This window comes from Petaurus breviceps, unplaced genomic scaffold (genome assembly GCF_028583685.1).
Source record: "Petaurus breviceps papuanus isolate PSGF00001 unplaced genomic scaffold, PetGlider_PUasm1.0 64, whole genome shotgun sequence".
NCBI lineage: Eukaryota > Metazoa > Chordata > Mammalia > Diprotodontia > Petauridae > Petaurus > Petaurus breviceps.
In genome coordinates, this window is record NW_027186428.1 from 2506398 (window position 1) to 2522611 (window position 16214).

The window sequence follows — 16214 nt, forward strand, 5'->3', positions numbered from 1 at the left end:
GGGCCCTCCTTCCTCTCTGGAAATCTTTGATTCTAGGGGGTCAGGAAGAAAATGAGAACATGCCTCAGCATGAGCTTTGTTTCTAATTGCCCTGAGACTTGGGTCAGGCCAAAACAATAGTTTATTATTTCAGCATTCAGCAACATCTCAGCCATCAAAAATAAAACTCTAACACCAAGGATGGAAGGAAGACTTCTCTACAGCATGATTAGGTAGGCTGCATCAGGAGCCCCCCAGAGCGCCATAGGCGGGAAGGATGGTGGTTATTCATTCATCCAATAAATTAGGAAGCGCAGAATTCAGGGGCCCATTGCTCATTTCTGGGCTGGCATAAGGTCATCGATGGACTGGCCCTGCTCCAAACGCTTCTCCATCTCAATGAGCAACTTCACACCATCCACCACCATTTGCACCAGTTCTACCTCCGAGAAGCCCAGCCGGTCAGCATTGGAGATGTCAAAGACACCACCCACAGCTGCTGTGTCCACACCCCCTGTGCAAGGAACAAAATATTAAAGAGACCTTGGAGATCTTTCAGTCCAACCCCAAGACCAAGAGAATATGCAAAAAGGACAGACCCTCATTTGTGTTTGTGGAGAGCACTCTTATCTGGAAGCAGAGGACCTCGGCTACTTACATAAAAAATATTTCTCCAATCCTTAAGTACCCTCATCTCTCCAGTGAGTATAATAAACTTACCCTGCCTCCCTGACCCTGTTCTAAAGAAGTCACATCGTCTCAGCTTTAAAACAGCTTGAGGCTTACAAGAGACGGGACAGTATTAATTCAAGGTTCCAGCCAGTGAATGGCAGAACCACAGACTTTTCTCTGAAGTGGGGGAATGAGTAGAGGAGAGTGCCCTGGAGAGCTGGGAGGAACAGGGCCCAGAGGGATGCCAGTCCCTCAGAAGAGTTGGTAAAACATAGCTTTCTCCCACTAATTTGCTCTGCAACCTTTGCAATTGGTGGAGTGAGGCTTCTTACTCTGAAGATGTTCCCAAGGTAATATGTAGCAGGTCTCTATTCCCATTCTGGTGATATTTGTCCCCCCTTTCTGCACCCTCATTCACCCATGACCCTTTTGCCTCCATACGTACCTGTCCCCCTCTTCTGCAGCCTCAGTTTCTTAAGCACCTCACCAAACTTCTCATGCTTGCCCAGATGGGGGAGCTTGATGTGGACGCCTGCACGGAGGCCTGTGCCCAGGTTGGAGGGGCATGTCAGGATGTAACCCAGGTGAGGATTCCACATGAACTCATAGTTCTTGGTCTTAAAAAGGGTTTCAATCTAGACAGCACAAGGAAATTTGTCACCAAGCAGCCTGCATTTCTATAGAAGGAGCACTGACAATGAAGGGAGGAGGATCCCAAGGGCCCCTGTTGATTCTTGTTGGCATGGTTCCCCCATGAGGCAATTGGGGAATAGCGCCCAAGCCCTTCAGGAGGGAACATGATGACTCTTCCAGGGGGCGGGGGTGGAGAGGAAAGGAAGGAGCCCAGTGGCGTCAGAAGCAGGTCCCCAGAGACTGGTGCCATGGTAACAGAGGAAGCAGATGCCACACCAAGTCAGTCCCCCAGAGGCAGTGAAAGCCTAACACTTTACTTCTCAAAAATGTCTGCACAAATTCTTGGCCACCAAGTAAGCAAAGGAAATGTGACAGGGGAGGCCGGCAAGCCACAGCCTCAGTGGCAGCTGCTGTGGCTACCCGGGCCTATGAAAGGCTCACCATATGGTACAGCACAGCCATGTACTACAGCAAACAAATACGCTCAATTACTACACTATTAGATTATTATTTTGGGGTGGGGGGGCGGGGCTGGAACAGGATGGATGGGCCTGCCCAGAGTTGTATAGGTAAGAGCCAGAGTCCCAAACAGAAAAGGGGCTCATGGACCTCAAGGAGCAGCAGCCAGCCTTCACGTGTAATGGCACTTCTAGAAAAGCCCATCACTTTTATTCAGCTCACCAACATGCCTCCCCCCCATAATACTTCCTCTGAATTCCAACACTACTTGTTTTTCTCCACTACAAGCCAAATCAGTATGAAGATTGTGTCATGTGTAGACATCTTAGCTTGAACAGTGTCTGGCACATAGGAGCATAATATTATGGACTGACGTGCTTATTAACAGACATCTGGATAATATATTTCCTAGTGGAGATTTCTAGAAATAGCTCAGGAAGATTCCCTTATAACAGACTGGAAAGAACTCTAAGCCCTAAGAAGAAGCTGCTCCTGAGCAGCTCCCTTACCTGGGTGAGCCCCGTGCAGAACCGTGTGAATACCTCCTTCATGTTACCTCCCTTCTGCATGGAGATGACCCTCAGGTGATCTTCCTCATTGATCCACACCAGAAAGGTCTTGTTGTCATTGTGCCTAAGAGCAGAGCCAAGAGTGTTAGTGAATTCAAGGCGCCCTCAGGAGGGGTTCTACAGTTAGAACGCTGTCCTGAAGGAGACTGAGGTCAGCAACTCAGTTTAAAGTATGGGACTTGGCTTAAGCCAGTTTAGTCTAACCTCCTCCTTTTACAGATGCCCAGAAAAGGAAACAGCTTGCCCAAAAGCCTTAGGAAGGACCCCAGGATCAATGATTTCATTTAAATTTAAGGAAAAATTAGGTTAGTTAGGAACCCCCGATTCCCAGGAATCCCCTCTATCCCATTTTATAGATAAAACTGAGGTCCACAGAGGTGGTAGCTTACCCATTCACAAACTAATGCTCCTTCTCCAGTCTTAGAGGGGTCCAGGACAGAGGAAATGAATTGGGCAAGGTCACATATCTGGGATGACAAAGTACTCCCTGCTCTAAGGCCTCAGGAAAGTAAGACAATGGCCATGACCTTGACATGCTCATCCCAAATGTAGCAAGACTAGAGAATGGTCTTGCTGGGACAAAGCATTTGTGTCCCAGCCCTATCCATGTGAAGATCAGGGGAATCTGGACCAAGAGAAAGGGAGGAAAAAAAACTCCACCAGGCTTTGGCATCAAAATAGCCTCCCTCCACCTGCCTTGGGGAGGTTCATCTGCCCTGCCTTTGCAGCCCTGACCTTCCCCTCCTCCCCACTACTGCAAATCTGCATCCATCCCATAGTTACAGACTCACTCAGCCACCTGACTGCTGGGAGGCAGCCAAGCCTCAGAGACACAGGGGACCTAGGGAACAAAGCGGGAGGGTGGAGGGGGGGAGGGAGGAGAAATGTGGAAAAAAAAAAAAAAGACCAGTTTAAACCAAGTCTTGAAAGGATGAGTCCTAGGACCTTAGTGGCTCCAGAGGTCATCAGTATAACTCCTACCATCCCTAACAGATCCACCCTAAAAAACACAGAGCGGCCACATGTATCCATTCTCCTGCCTGCTAACCTCTCATCTCGGAGTGGGGAGAAGGAGGAGTTAGGCTTTGAAAACAACCTTTTTAATTAATGCAAAATCTAGGCCTGGATGGGGCCAAGCAGCTAGTTCTTGGGACTAATTGGACTAAATTGTCAACAATTGGAACTAAAAAGGGGCAGATTATGGAAAAGAATGCTGAATTTGGAATCAGGCTGGATTCAGAAATCTTGTTATTCTGACCCTTGAGTGCAGAGTGAAGCATATTTCACTTTCTGCATTTTCCTGCTTCCCCCACCCCAAAATCTGTGTTAAGACTAAAATCTGTGTTGGATGCCTTCATATGGATGACTCGTGTATTTCTTGTCACTGGTTGGGGGAGAGGACAGGAGTGAATTTAGGAACTCAAAATTTTAAAAGAACTTTTAAAAGTCTTTTCTTGTTTAGCTCTTAAATTCTGTGGTGGGGAGCCCAAGGGCAGATCTGCCTTAAGGTTATGTACTTAGCTCCAGTTGTAATAGTGATGTCAGTGCTCTAAGCCTGCAATCTGGGATCCCACCAGGGTGTCAACTCAGCAGCTACTCTCCCCCTACCAAGGTGTTTGTGGTGTAAGGAAGCTAAGAACAGGGGGAGGACTTGAATCCAGGTCTCTAGACAGTCAGGAAAGACCTTTTGCTCCATCAATTCTGGGAGGCAAGGGAGGAAGGAATCTACCTGTGGTTAACTTCTTTCTACCTCCTAATAAGAGAACATTGCCTCCTCTCTACTTATGCCCTTTAGGTACAGGGGGGGAGTCACATTCCTGGCACCCCCAGGCCCCACAGGACCCTCAACCAGGTTGTCCAAGGTCACAGCCCAGTTAAAGCTCCCCCATACTGGGAACTGGCAGCAGCAGGCTACTATGCAAACCAGGCAAGACAGTCTGTCTGGGTGTGGCTAAAGTAACACCTCTAAAACCACCTTGACCTTTCTTCCAGTCTAGAAGGCAGGAGGAAGGTGGTGACTTATTGTCCACAATCACAGTTGTTATTAAGTATTGAGGCAGGTGACCCTCCCTGCTTCCCGAATGAAGTAGTTATGGTTAAAAAAAACAACCCTACACTTACTTAGATCCATCCAGGTGACCTGGGTTTGAATCCCAGCTCTGCCTCTTCATTGAGGCCAATGTAGAGGCCAGTGTACTGTACCTCCTTTCAATACTTGCTAGCTAGGTGACTGGGCAACCCTTCATTGAGCCTCTATACGTTCCTAATCTATTAAAATGGGAACAATAAGCTTCATACTTACCTTGAAGAAAGGCTGTGAAGAAATTGCATTGTCTACCTTAAAGGATGATAGTACTGTGATCAGCTTATAATTCTATTAGCAATGACTTGGCCAAGTCCCTTCCTACCTCTGGATCTCTGTAACATGGGGGTAAGGGGAGCATAGGACTAGATTTATAAGGATCCTTAAAATGACTAGCACCTTACAGCACTTTGTAGAGTGTTTTACAATTTTGTAATCATTTTACCCTTACAATTCCCTTGAGAATAGTATCCCCATTTTACAGGAATAATCTGGAGGCAGGAAGAACTTGTCCAAGGTCATAACTAGCTAGTTAATGTCTGTGAGGCTGGGTTTGAACTGTCTTCCTGAATTCAGGCCCAGCCCTCCATCTACTATGTCACCCAGCTGCCTGTAGAGCTCAAAATCTGAAAGGACTGCTTTCTGGCCTGACATTGGGGGGTAAGATCTTTCCTTTCCTCTGAGCCTCAGTTTCTCCTTTCCATAAAAGGGGCTGGACTAGATGAACTTGGGGTCCCTCTAAGTTTTAGAAATGCAGTGTGGGATCCCACCTGGGTCTCAACTCTGGATCCTGTGCAGTTTTTCCTAAGGACTCACCAAATGCCCCTGCCATCGGGCCAGTCTCGGGCCATACCAGACGCCAAGAGAAGTGGGGAGACAGGCTTGTCGAAGAGGAAGTGGTCATCAATCAGCTGCTGCTGTTCCTGCTCAGTCATGTTCTTCAAAGCATAGTACTTGCCATTCAGGTCACCTTCCAGGCTGGACAGAGCTGTGGGGAATCAGCAAGTCAGACCTGAGGCTCCTGACAGGAGACACAAGGTTGTGTAGACTGCCCCTGCCCCATGGGGTTATCAGACCTCCCTAGAGCCAGGGTATGAAAAGGGACCTCAGAGGTTTCATTCATCCAGTTGCTCTCCAACCTGGAATTCCCACCAAAGTGGTCATCTAGCCTTTGAGGTCCCAACTGGCAGTTCATACGCTTATGTACCAAGTGTTCCTGAAACTGAGATGTACACACCTTCCTTCCTCAACCCAGATCCTAAGTTCTGGGTTCTAGGGCCAAGAAAAACAAGTTCTTTTCACATTAAAACAGGGTTGACTGTTTAAAGACAGAGAAGGCAGAGAATCAGGAAGAAACAGTACAGTTTAATGGAAACTAAAAATGACCTGTTTTATCTCAGACTTTGAATGGCTTTATGGTGGGGAGGGGGGTATCAGGAAGAGGCATCGAGCCCTGAGATACCCCCAGCCCAACCTAGCTATCAGTCCTGCTATGGGAGAGGAGTCATTTGTCTTAGAAGTTAGAAGTTTTGGTGTCTCTTGTCCTGAAACTGAAAGGTGAGTGGACTTGCCCTAAGTCCCACACCTGCCGAATATCTGATGACGAAGGGCTTCAGCCTAGACTCCCAAGCCCAAGTAGCACCACAGATGCCTCTCATCTCAATCCCCTAGGGAAATGTTAAGGGACCTCAGCTGACCCAGCTCTCACTAGAGTCTATCAGGATCAATTAATTCCCTTCTCCCCTTTCCAACCACAAACTCCAGCCTTAAACTCCTAGAATGAACCAAGGCTGTCCCTGAATCTCCACTGGTCAAAGTCAGTGGCAGCAGGAGGGATTGGGGAAGAAAAGGACATTTTTATACAACATCCAATAGGAGTAGGAAAAAAAATTTACCCTCCTCTTTCCCTGCTCAACCAATGAACACAGAAGTCCATGGGACCAAATGAGAACAGTTATTCTCAGGACATTTCTCTTTCTGGAAGATACTGTGAAGGCCACCTTAAAAACAGCCCCTGAAGACATCCCAAACACTCCACCCCTAACACCATATCCATAGATCGGACAGGATTTAGAGGTTACAATGATTTATCCAAGGTCACATAGATAAGATGTTGGTACTGGAAGTCAAAACCACATCCAAATTAGTGAAAACATTTAGAAAATTCCACTCCCTGCTGGAAACCAAGCTCCTCATTCTATTTCAAGACTTTTAGGCTCTTCTATAAGACCCTAGTGAGAGAAGCCAGGAAGCTTAAGGTCCAAGGACAGCTGACCCCCTGCCTGAGGCCAGGAGACATGCTGAGCCAAGCTCAGGCAGCCACAGAGAGCAGATCCTTCTGAGTACCCCTGGGGGGAGACTGCCAGAGATAGGGCCTGGTGTTCTGGGAGAGTCATCCCTATCTCAGAGCTGGAACTGAGGCAATACCACTGCTCACTGATCATTGGCATACTACCTTCAGGACAGCAGAATCTCACAGTCAGAAGCCCTGAGGGCCCCCCTAAAAGACAAGCCTCTGCAGCTTCCATTCTTGGCTTGAATTGTCTCTGAAAACAAGTTGCTCAAAAGCACCTTTAATTTTGAGGCTCACAAAAGCCAAGTTCCAGCAATTATTCTGAACAGAAGGACATTGATGTGCCAGCTTTTCAATGTCCTTCCTAAAAATGTGGTGCCAAGCTCTGTCTTGTGCTGCAACCTCAGCTCATAGCAAGGTCAGAAGAGCCATTCAAGATGGGGCTAGAATATAGGGCTCCTGAGACCCAGCTGGGCATTTCCCACTGTAGCCCATTTTAAAGATGGGCACAGGGCTACAGAAATCCAGAGTCAAGTCTGTCTGCCTCAAGACCTCAGTGTCAAATGTACCCCCTCCCCTGCTTGTTGTGATACCTTCCACAGATAGCTTCTCTATGGCCCGGCGCTCGCCTCGGCTACAATGTGGGGGCAGGCAGAATCCTCGGATACTCCGGCCAGTTCGAACACGGGAACTCAGCACATAGTTAGGATCCAGGTCATCACCACCCTGGAAGGGCAATGGGGAACAGGGAAGGAAATAGAAGGAAGGTTCTTAATGTGGGTCCCCTACTTCCATTTGGGTAAATTTCCTCAGCCTGTCTCAGACACCCTCTTCAAACCCTGTCCTAACCAAGTTTCCTTCCTTAGCTACCTACCACCCCCCTACTGTTCTCCTTCAGCTTAGTTAAGAATCTCCATATCCTCACCCCCCCCTCCCAAGCCCCCAGTTCTCCATCCAGGACTGGTGTCTGGGGATAGGCTAATCTCCTTAGCACTGAGTTGAGGCGTAAGCTCAGGCCATATAAGGGCAGGCAGCCAGGGACTGGGGGAGGAGGAGGGAGCACACCTACCTGCAGATTGTCAGGGTTAAGATCAGTCTTATGCTCATCTGAAGGCTTGTAGCCTCCATGTCGGTCCTCAATGATAGGATCAAACAGTTCCTTGAACACGTCGTAACTCTCTTCATCTCCAGCCACACAGCCCACTGTCATGATGAATGGGTGCCCTACATGGGGAGGAAGGGACAAGAAAAAAGTGAGGTTTTCTCAACCAAGGGAAGAACTTTGATAGAGGGGAGAGACAAACAATGACATGTGAGGAATTATTTTCAGAAACCAGAAGGCTTCCTAGATATACCAGCTACTATACTTTACATGTATGAAAAAAAGTGAAGCACAAAGAAACTTGACCTGGCCATGCTTCCAAATTTGGGTTCTTCCTATAAAATAATCTCCTTTCCCTGTGGAGGTAGCAGACCTCAATTTCCTTTTCTCATCAGCTGCAATTGGTGGGGAAAGGGAGACAGACATGCCTTCTATTCCCAATTTGTGTGCCCTAGTTCAAAACCTCCTCAGACTGGGGGGAGGAGGAGGTTTAGGGTGAAGGATCTTGCCAGGAGAACTAAAGATACTCATCCCCTAACACACTGACTTGGGAAGTGGCTGAGAAAAGGGGAACTGACAAAGGGGTAGGAAAGGAGGAAATCAAACCTCAACTATACTTTCTTCCCCCTCCAAAAAATAGCCAGTAGAGACCATGTTAGCACCAAACTGAGTTGGGGAAAACAAGCAAAAATTTTCCCCATGGAATGCTGAGGCTTCCTTCTCCCTGCCCTCCTCCCAGGAAATAAAGGACAGGACACTCGGAATAGGATGAAGATAAGAGGCTTTCTACTGTGGAGACGAACCAAATTAGACAAGAAAGCTGGCATCCAAACCTCCATACTGGGAGGACAGGATAGGACCAGAAACCCTTTCTAGATCAGAACAGAAAAGACAAGTGATCTCTTCAAGACCTGTTCCAGAGGAACAAGGACTCCTGGGCTTCGAAGGTTAAGACAAGATGACCCATAACTTTCCTTCATAGAATACCGACAAATGCGTGGGGGAAGGCAAAGAAAACTGGGGAGGACAAGAGCCTAGATAAGGTGTGGGAGAGGGACGGGGAGGATACCTGGATTGTCCACACCGGTCTGGATGACATCATCCAGGGTGAAGCCGCTTGGTGTAGCCTTATCTCGGAGTTTTTCATAGAGCTCAGGAGTCAGCACCTTCGCCATGTGGTTGTTGTGCGAGGAGAGGTCGGGATATTCCTCCTCGGCGGGGAAGCGGGACTTCAGCATGTTGTGGCTATTGGAGAATGGCATGATGGCGGGAGGCTGGTAGGGGTACCAGGACAAGGAGATCACTTATCCAGCCCCCAGCTTCTGTTTTCTCCTGCACCCCTGCTGGGAGCCAGAGTCACAGCCGCAGGGAAAGGGGAGGAGGAAGGAGAGGGGAGGGGAGGAGGCGGCTGCGACAACGCCCCGTGCAATATGTACAAAGCAACTTCACTGCTGACTGCCAGGCTGTCTCCTCCTCCCCCTTCCTCCTCCTTCTCCCCACATCTCGTCCTCTTCCTCCTCCTCCCGGCAGCCCTCCCAAGGTCAAAGCAGCTACAGCCCTGCAGCTCTTGGGGCTCTCGGAGCTGGGGTGGTGGTTAGGTGACCCAACACCTGTTATCCTGGCTGCCGTAGGGGAAGACCGAGCGCAGGAGACCGAAGGAAAGGCTCCCCGCCCTGCTCATCTTTGCCCCCGCAGTGTCTGGAGGCCGGCGCTGGGTTGGGAGAAGAGCTGGGGGAGTCAGTGTGCACATGGAATGATGGAAGCTTGAAGATGGGAGGCAGATCCGCCCCTGGGATCCCGCGCCGCCCTCCCCCCCAGCAGCAACCATCTGCTTCTGCTTCGCTCACCTCCCCAGAGATTTCCCCAAGCCAGGACGCTCCCCCCCACCCCCCGCACATGCCGGGGGAGCCTGAGGGTGGGAGAACCGAGAAAATAAAACTTTACCCCCAAAAAAACCACCTAAGACTCCATCCTGAGCTAATCCAAGGGTTGGGAGGAGGGGGCTGTAGCTGTTCCCGGCTCCTCTCGGTCCCGGGGACAGAGGGGGAGGTTAGTCAGCACCACCTCAGTACACAGCATCCCTATCCGCCTGACCGCCCCCCGCCCCAACACACACACACACACACACACACACACACACACACACACACACACACACACACCTCTCTCTCTCTCTCTCTCTCTTTCTCTCTCTCTCTCTTCCCCCAGATTGCCAGACAGGCAAGACAAAGGGGGCTGGGATCTTCTCGGCCACCGCCGCTCCGCGTCTCCTTAAAGACCCGCCAGCAGCCCGGTAGCACTCAGTCATACACACACACACAGGCGCGCGCGCACACACATACACACGCAGTCACACACAATGACATAGTCATACACACATCAGTCCAGCTCCAGAGGCAGGTGCGTCAGGTTGGAGGGGGAAGGGGAGGGTGCTGCACGCCTGGAGCTCCTCTGGAGCCACCGGAGGGCGCAGGCTGTGCACTCACCGAGGGTACTCCAAGGGTCGCAAAAGGAGAGAAAGTTGGGAGGAGGATGCTGCTGCTGCCGCTGCTGTGCTGAAATGCCAGGCCACCTAAGCCCGAGCTCAGTCACCGAGTCCCAGACGCGATGCCCTCCTCCCTTTTTATAGCGGTCAGGACGGGGCCTCCCATTGGTCGGTATTTATATCCCATTCATTCTATTGGCCCCTGGCTAGAGGGAGTCGCCCTCCTGTCTTTGTCTATTAAGCAGCTTGACGCCTTCCATTTTGTTAACCCTCCGGGATCTGCTGCCCTCCGTCTTCCATCCCCCCAGGGGGGGCCTACAGCCCCTTCCCCAAACTAGGGCCTGAGCCCCGCCCTCTCCTCTTCTCTAGGTGGGGGAGGGAGGGAAGTCAGGGAAAGGATGAGAACCAGAGAAGGGATGGGAGGACGTCTCCTAGGATTTTGAAGCTTCCAGGGGCTTTAGAGATCAGTCATACCACAGATAACCAGATAACATACGGGTAGCGCTTTGCGCACCTTAAAGCCCTGGGTAAATGCTAGTTATTCAATGCTAGCTATCTCAGTCCAACCCTCTGATTTTACAGATGGAAAAGCTGGAAGGGAAATGGCAGACGAGCTGGCAGAGCCGGGATTCAAATCCAGGTCCAGTGTCCTTTCTCTTTACTACACTGCACCCTCTCACCAAATGCCAGCCTCCAAAGCTTTGTCTCTGTCCCTAGCGCAGAGCAGGGTGGACCCTTTCCAACCTTGGCAGCTGGGGGATGACGCAGAACTCTTGGTTTTCTGCAAACCCAAGGGTAGATGGATGTCACTGGGATCAGGTGACCTAAGCTCTGAGCTTGAATCTCTCTCTCCAACAACCTTTTGGTAAAATCATAAGATGTCAATGTCAGCAGCAGGGCAGGGGGAGAACATGGCTTAGAGGTTCATTGAATACAACTCCCTCATTTTATAAATGGGGGAAGTGAATGTCAGAAAAGCGAAGGGACTTTTCCAAGGTCATACATAAAACAAGTCAAGTGGGTAGGCCGGAATTAGAATAATAGAATTTATAAAACTGAAAGAAATCTTAGAAACAAGTTCAACTCTGTCTTTGTATAAATGAATAAATAATAAATAAATGAATGAATAAATGAAGAGGAAGCCCAAGCTGGCCCGAATCAGGAGATCTGGGTTTGAGTCCTAATTTAACAATAGCTAGCAAACACACCCCAGGCAAGTCTCCTTCTGACCTTTGGATATGTTTCTGAAAAATGAGATTGTGGGACTGGATAATCTTTAAGGCCATTTCCAGTTCTGATGTTTCTATTATTCTATGAGGGGAGAACTGTGGTGTGATAGAAAAAGCAGAATTTGGAGTCAGAGAGCCTGGGTGGACTCCCACTTCTGCCACTTAATCCATTCTGTGACCTTGGATAAGTCATTTAACTTTATTTGGCTCTCAGGCATCTGGTCTACTAAGTGGGGATTTGGACAAGGACATCTCTAAGGTCTCTTCCAGCTTTGGAACTTGCTCAGAGCTCCTTGACTTTAAACATCCCCTTCTTTTCTCTTTCCCTCTGCATCCATCCCCCTCCCTGCCAGGCACATGTGAAGTACATTTTGACCCTAGGATTGTCCCTTCCTGGATGTTGCTCAGTCAAGATGCTCCATCTTCCTACTTAGGGCATTTTCACTGGCTGTTTCCCCTGCCTGGCATACTCTCATCCCCATCACCACTTGGTTCCTCTGGCTTCTTTCAAGTTCCAGCTAAAATCCCACCTTCTAGAAAGGCTTTCCCAATTCTCTTTAGTTCCTTCTCTCTACTGATCATCTCCATTCTGTCCCCATTGCTTAGCACAGTGTCTGGTACATGATAGGCAATTAATATATGTTTACTACCTAACTACAAGGGGCCTTCGAGTAGTTATTATCTGGGGTCAGGTGGACTGGAGGGAAAGTGGGTGATTCACCAAAGACTTGAGCCCCTTGGGAGAAGCCAATGGCTGGTTTTCTTAGGTATTAGCAAAAAGTCTATAGGGCAAAGTGGCCCGTTAGCTGGGGAATAGCACCAGACTGGGAGACAGGAAGGTTTTTTTGGTTTGTTTGTTTTTGCTTTTTTGGAGGGCAGTTGGGGTTAAGTGACTTGCCCAAGGTCACACAGCTAGTTTTTGTGTTAAGTATCTGAGGCCAGATTTGAACTCAAGGTCCTCCTGACTCCAGGGTGGGTGTTCTACTCCCTGTGCCACCTAGCCGCCCCTGAGACAGGAAGTTCTACTGCTACTTCTCTGTGTGGCCTTGAACAATGGAAGAGATTCAAGGGGTTTCACTGATCAGCATGAGGAAGTGAACTGACTGCGAGTCAGGACACCTGGTTTCAGCTCCCTGCAATTGCTGTGAGAATCCTTCCCTTCTCTGAGGCTTAATTTCCCTCTCTGCAAAATGAGGGAACGGGACTTGGGGATCTCTTGGCTGTCTTCCACACCCCAGGCATCTTTCTTCCATCCACCAGGGAGTGAGACATCCTGCCCCAAAGAATTCAATTCAAGGACTTAAGGCTTACAACTGCAGAATGCCCCTCTTGCTCACCTCCTCAGTGTCCTGATGGGGAGGGGAAACTTTACACCCATTCTCTAGTCATCTGCCTGCCAGCCTGTAGCTCCCTACCCCAACTATAATACAATCAATACTGCCATTGCCACTGGAAATCATGTGTTAACATACTCCCTACAGATGATCAGCTAGTCTGATCAAGTTAATGATTCAGGACAATTCCCAAAGGAGCATGATAAAAAATCCTATCTGCTTCCAGAGAAAAACTGTTGAACTCTGAGTGCACATTGAAATATACTTCTTAAACTTTCTTTATTTTTCTTGGTGTGTGTATATTTTCATTTTCCAATATGGTTAACATGGAAACATGTTTTTCATGACTTCACATATATAATTGATATCATGCTTGCCTTCTCAAAGGGTGGTGGAAGGGCAGAAGGAAGAGAATTTGGAACTCAAAATTTTTTAAATGAATCTAAAAAAATTTTTAAATGTAATTGTGAACTATTTTATGAAGTAAATAAAACTGCTTTTTGAAAAATATACTCCCTAGGACTTTACTTAGCATCCCTGTGATATTCCAAACCAAAATATCCCTCCTTGGACACTACTTTCTACACATGTAAATTGCCTCCATTGGAAAGTAAGCGTCCTTTTGTATTACTATCCTCAGCATTTAGCACAGTGCTCCTGATGGGGTATAGGCTCTGGGAAACCCCTTAAACTCTGATTGAATCTTCCCACTTGATGAGGCCATAAGCTTTTCATTATAGCTAGGCCCAAATCTTGGTTACCAAACCCAAAACTGTTACCCTTAAACTAGCCTAGCCTTCCACTGTCTGTCATCTCCAGGTAGCCTTCAGCTATTTCTCAACCTTAATCCCATTCCTGGAGTCTGAACTCAGTTCCTCCAGATCCTCCTCAAGACCCTCCCCAAACCCTTCATCTAGATCACCCTTATATCCTCCCACATTCTTTCTGTATTTAAGATTCATCTTGCCTCCATAAAGAGGCTGAGATTAATCTAGCCCCGACTAAGTCTGTGTCAGATTATTCTGGCCTGCTTGTCCAAGCATCACAAATACTCCATAAGAGGCTACCCATTATGGTCAATCTTTAATAAACTGTGCTTTTCTTTGGCTGAGAGAAGACTTGAGTCGAATTCATTCAGCAGGACCCAGTGTGTTGGTATTTTGAGGTCTCGAGCACCCCTAAAACTTCAAACCTTAACACTTGGAACATAGTACTTAATAAATACTTGTTCATTCTTTTCTGTTCTAAGTAGCACCGTACTATCAAACAATAAGCATTCATTTAGTACTATCTCTGGCAGGCACTGTGTGGAGAGCTAGGAATAGAAATAAAAACAATTCCTGGTAGCAAAGAGTTCACATCATAGGGAAATAACATCTAAATAACTAGGTTTGTAGAAGATATATACAAAATAGACTGAAGGTAATCTCAGAGGTGAAGGCACTAGCAGCTGGGGAAAGGCCTCCATGAAAGGCCTCCTACAGAAGGTAAATTTTGACTAACACAAGAAAAATAAAAGGTGGAGGTGAGGAAGGCCAATGTTCTAGTCCTGACCAGTATAAAGGAGAGGGGACATAGAGTATCACATGTGAACATGGAAGGGAATAAAGTATAAAAACACTAGGAAGGTAGGCAACAGACACTTTCTATTCACTGAAAATAAGATGCTGTTTTGAGTCAGGGAATCAGGTTCAAATCCCATTTACTATTTTTGTGAATGAGGCCAAGACACTTAACCACCTTGGCCCCCAGCTTCCTCATCTGTAAATAAGGGAGCTAAAATAGATGACCTCTGAGGTCCCTACCACCTGTAGATCTAAGACCCCAGAATTCTAACTCATCTTGCACCTTTCATCTGACAGGAGAAAACTGAAAGCTAGAAAAAGGAAGGAACTTGCTCCAGGTCACATGAAGATTGGAACACACAGATTCAAGCTGTTCAGATAAATTCAGTGAGGAACACCCCACCTCCAGATAGATGTACTGGCAAGGATGGGGTTAAGATTTCTTTTGGGGACAGCTAGGTGGCACAGTGAATAGAGCACAGGCCCTGGAGTCAGGAGGACCTGAGTTCAAATCTGGTCTCAGACACTTGACACACTTACTAGCTGTGTGACTTTGGTCAAGTCACTTAACCCCAATTGCCCTCCAAAAAGCAAAAAAAAAAAAAAGAGATTTCTTCATAACTATGTCCAAAGGGCTATAAAATTGTGCACATTTGATCCAGCAATATCACTAGTAGGTCTGTATCCCAAAAAGATCATAAAAAAGAGAAATGGATTCACATTTACAAAAATACTGATAGTGGCTCTTTTTGTGATGACAAAGAATTGGAAATTGAGGGAATGTCCATCAATTTGGGAATGGTTAAACAAGTCATGGTGATGGGGTATAGGTTCTGGGAACCCCTTGAATCTTCCCATTTGATCTGGCTTTCCCAGAGGCCAAAAGGCTTTCATTATTAATATGAGTGAATCTGTTTCCCTTAACCTAGCCTAACCCTCCATTGTCTATTATCTCCAGGTAGCCTTCAGTTACCTCCCACCCTTGATTCCATTAAAATACCATTCTCTTGGTTTTTGCAGTCTGGCCCCAGTCCCACCAAGATCCTCCTTAAACTTCTGAAGACCCTCCCCAAACCCCTTCTCTAGGCCACCCCCTAGATACCTCTCACAATCTTTCTGTATATAAGATCCATCTTGCATCTATGAAGGGGCTGAGATTCAATCTAGCTCAGACTTAGTCTGTGTCAGATTGTTCTGGCCCACTTGAGCATCACAAATACTTAGGATCCTTAAGAGTCTACCCATTATGGTGATTCTTTCATTAACTTTGTTTTACTTTGACTGAGAAAAGGCTTGAGTCAAAATCATTGGGCAGGACCCGGACTGTCAGCATTTTGGGATCTCAAGCACCCCTAAGCCTCAAACCTTAACAGTGGTATATTAATGTAATGGAATACTATTGTTCCATAAGAAATGATGAGCAGGCAGATTTCAGAAAAAACTGGAAAGACTCGAATGAATTGATGCTGAGTGAAATGAGCAGAACCAGAACATTGTATACAGTAACAGCCACATTGTGCAATGACCAGCTTTGATAGACTTAGCCCTTCTCAGCAATGCAGTGATCTAAGATGATTCCGAGGAACTCATGATGGAAAATGCTGTCCATATCCAGAGAAAGAACTATTAAGTCTGAAAAAAGATTGAAGAAAACTATTTTCTCTTGGTAGTTTTTTGTTTTTTCTCTCATGTTTTTCCCCTTTTGTTCTGATTCTTCTTTCACAACATGACTAATGGGTAAATATGTTTAATGTGATTGTACATGTATAGCCTATATCATTGCATGCCCTCTTGGAGAGGGAGATTGAGGG

At 47.3% G+C, this 16214-nt stretch overlaps 1 protein-coding gene across 2 annotated transcripts; it reads right to left on the reverse strand.

Annotated features, from left to right (window-relative positions):
• Positions 1-103: 103 nt before the first annotated feature.
• On the reverse strand, positions 104-10435 carry CKB (creatine kinase B). Of its 2 annotated transcripts, none has more exons than XM_069103772.1 (8): positions 10277-10435; positions 8860-9064; positions 7758-7912; positions 7282-7414; positions 5212-5383; positions 2253-2376; positions 1097-1286; positions 104-493 (listed from the first exon to the last, which is right to left on the reverse strand). In XM_069103772.1, the coding sequence occupies exons 2-8, from the start codon at positions 9050-9052 to the stop codon at positions 315-317; spliced, it is 1146 nt and encodes a 381-aa protein (XP_068959873.1). In that variant the 5' UTR covers positions 9053-9064; positions 10277-10435; the 3' UTR covers positions 104-314. The 2 variants fall into 2 exon arrangements, with proteins under 2 accessions (XP_068959873.1, XP_068959874.1); XM_069103773.1 differs by having other exon boundaries at positions 8860-9035; positions 10277-10433.
• Positions 10436-16214: the final 5779 nt, after the last annotated feature.

What these genes read in the sequence shown, in the direction of transcription:
- CKB (XM_069103772.1), bottom strand. Translation starts at nt 9,052, where the DNA reads ATGCCATTCTCCAATAGCCACAACATGCTGAAGTCCCGCTTCCCCGCC. An exon ending in AGAGAAGCTATCTGTGGAAG is followed by an intron (nt 5,384 to 7,281) that starts GTATCACAACAA and finishes GATTCCCCACAG; the next exon opens with CTCTGTCCAGCCTGGAAGGT. An exon ending in CCCGATGGCAGGGGCATTTG is followed by an intron (nt 2,377 to 5,211) that starts GTGAGTCCTTAG and finishes CTCTGCTCTTAG; the next exon opens with GCACAATGACAACAAGACCT.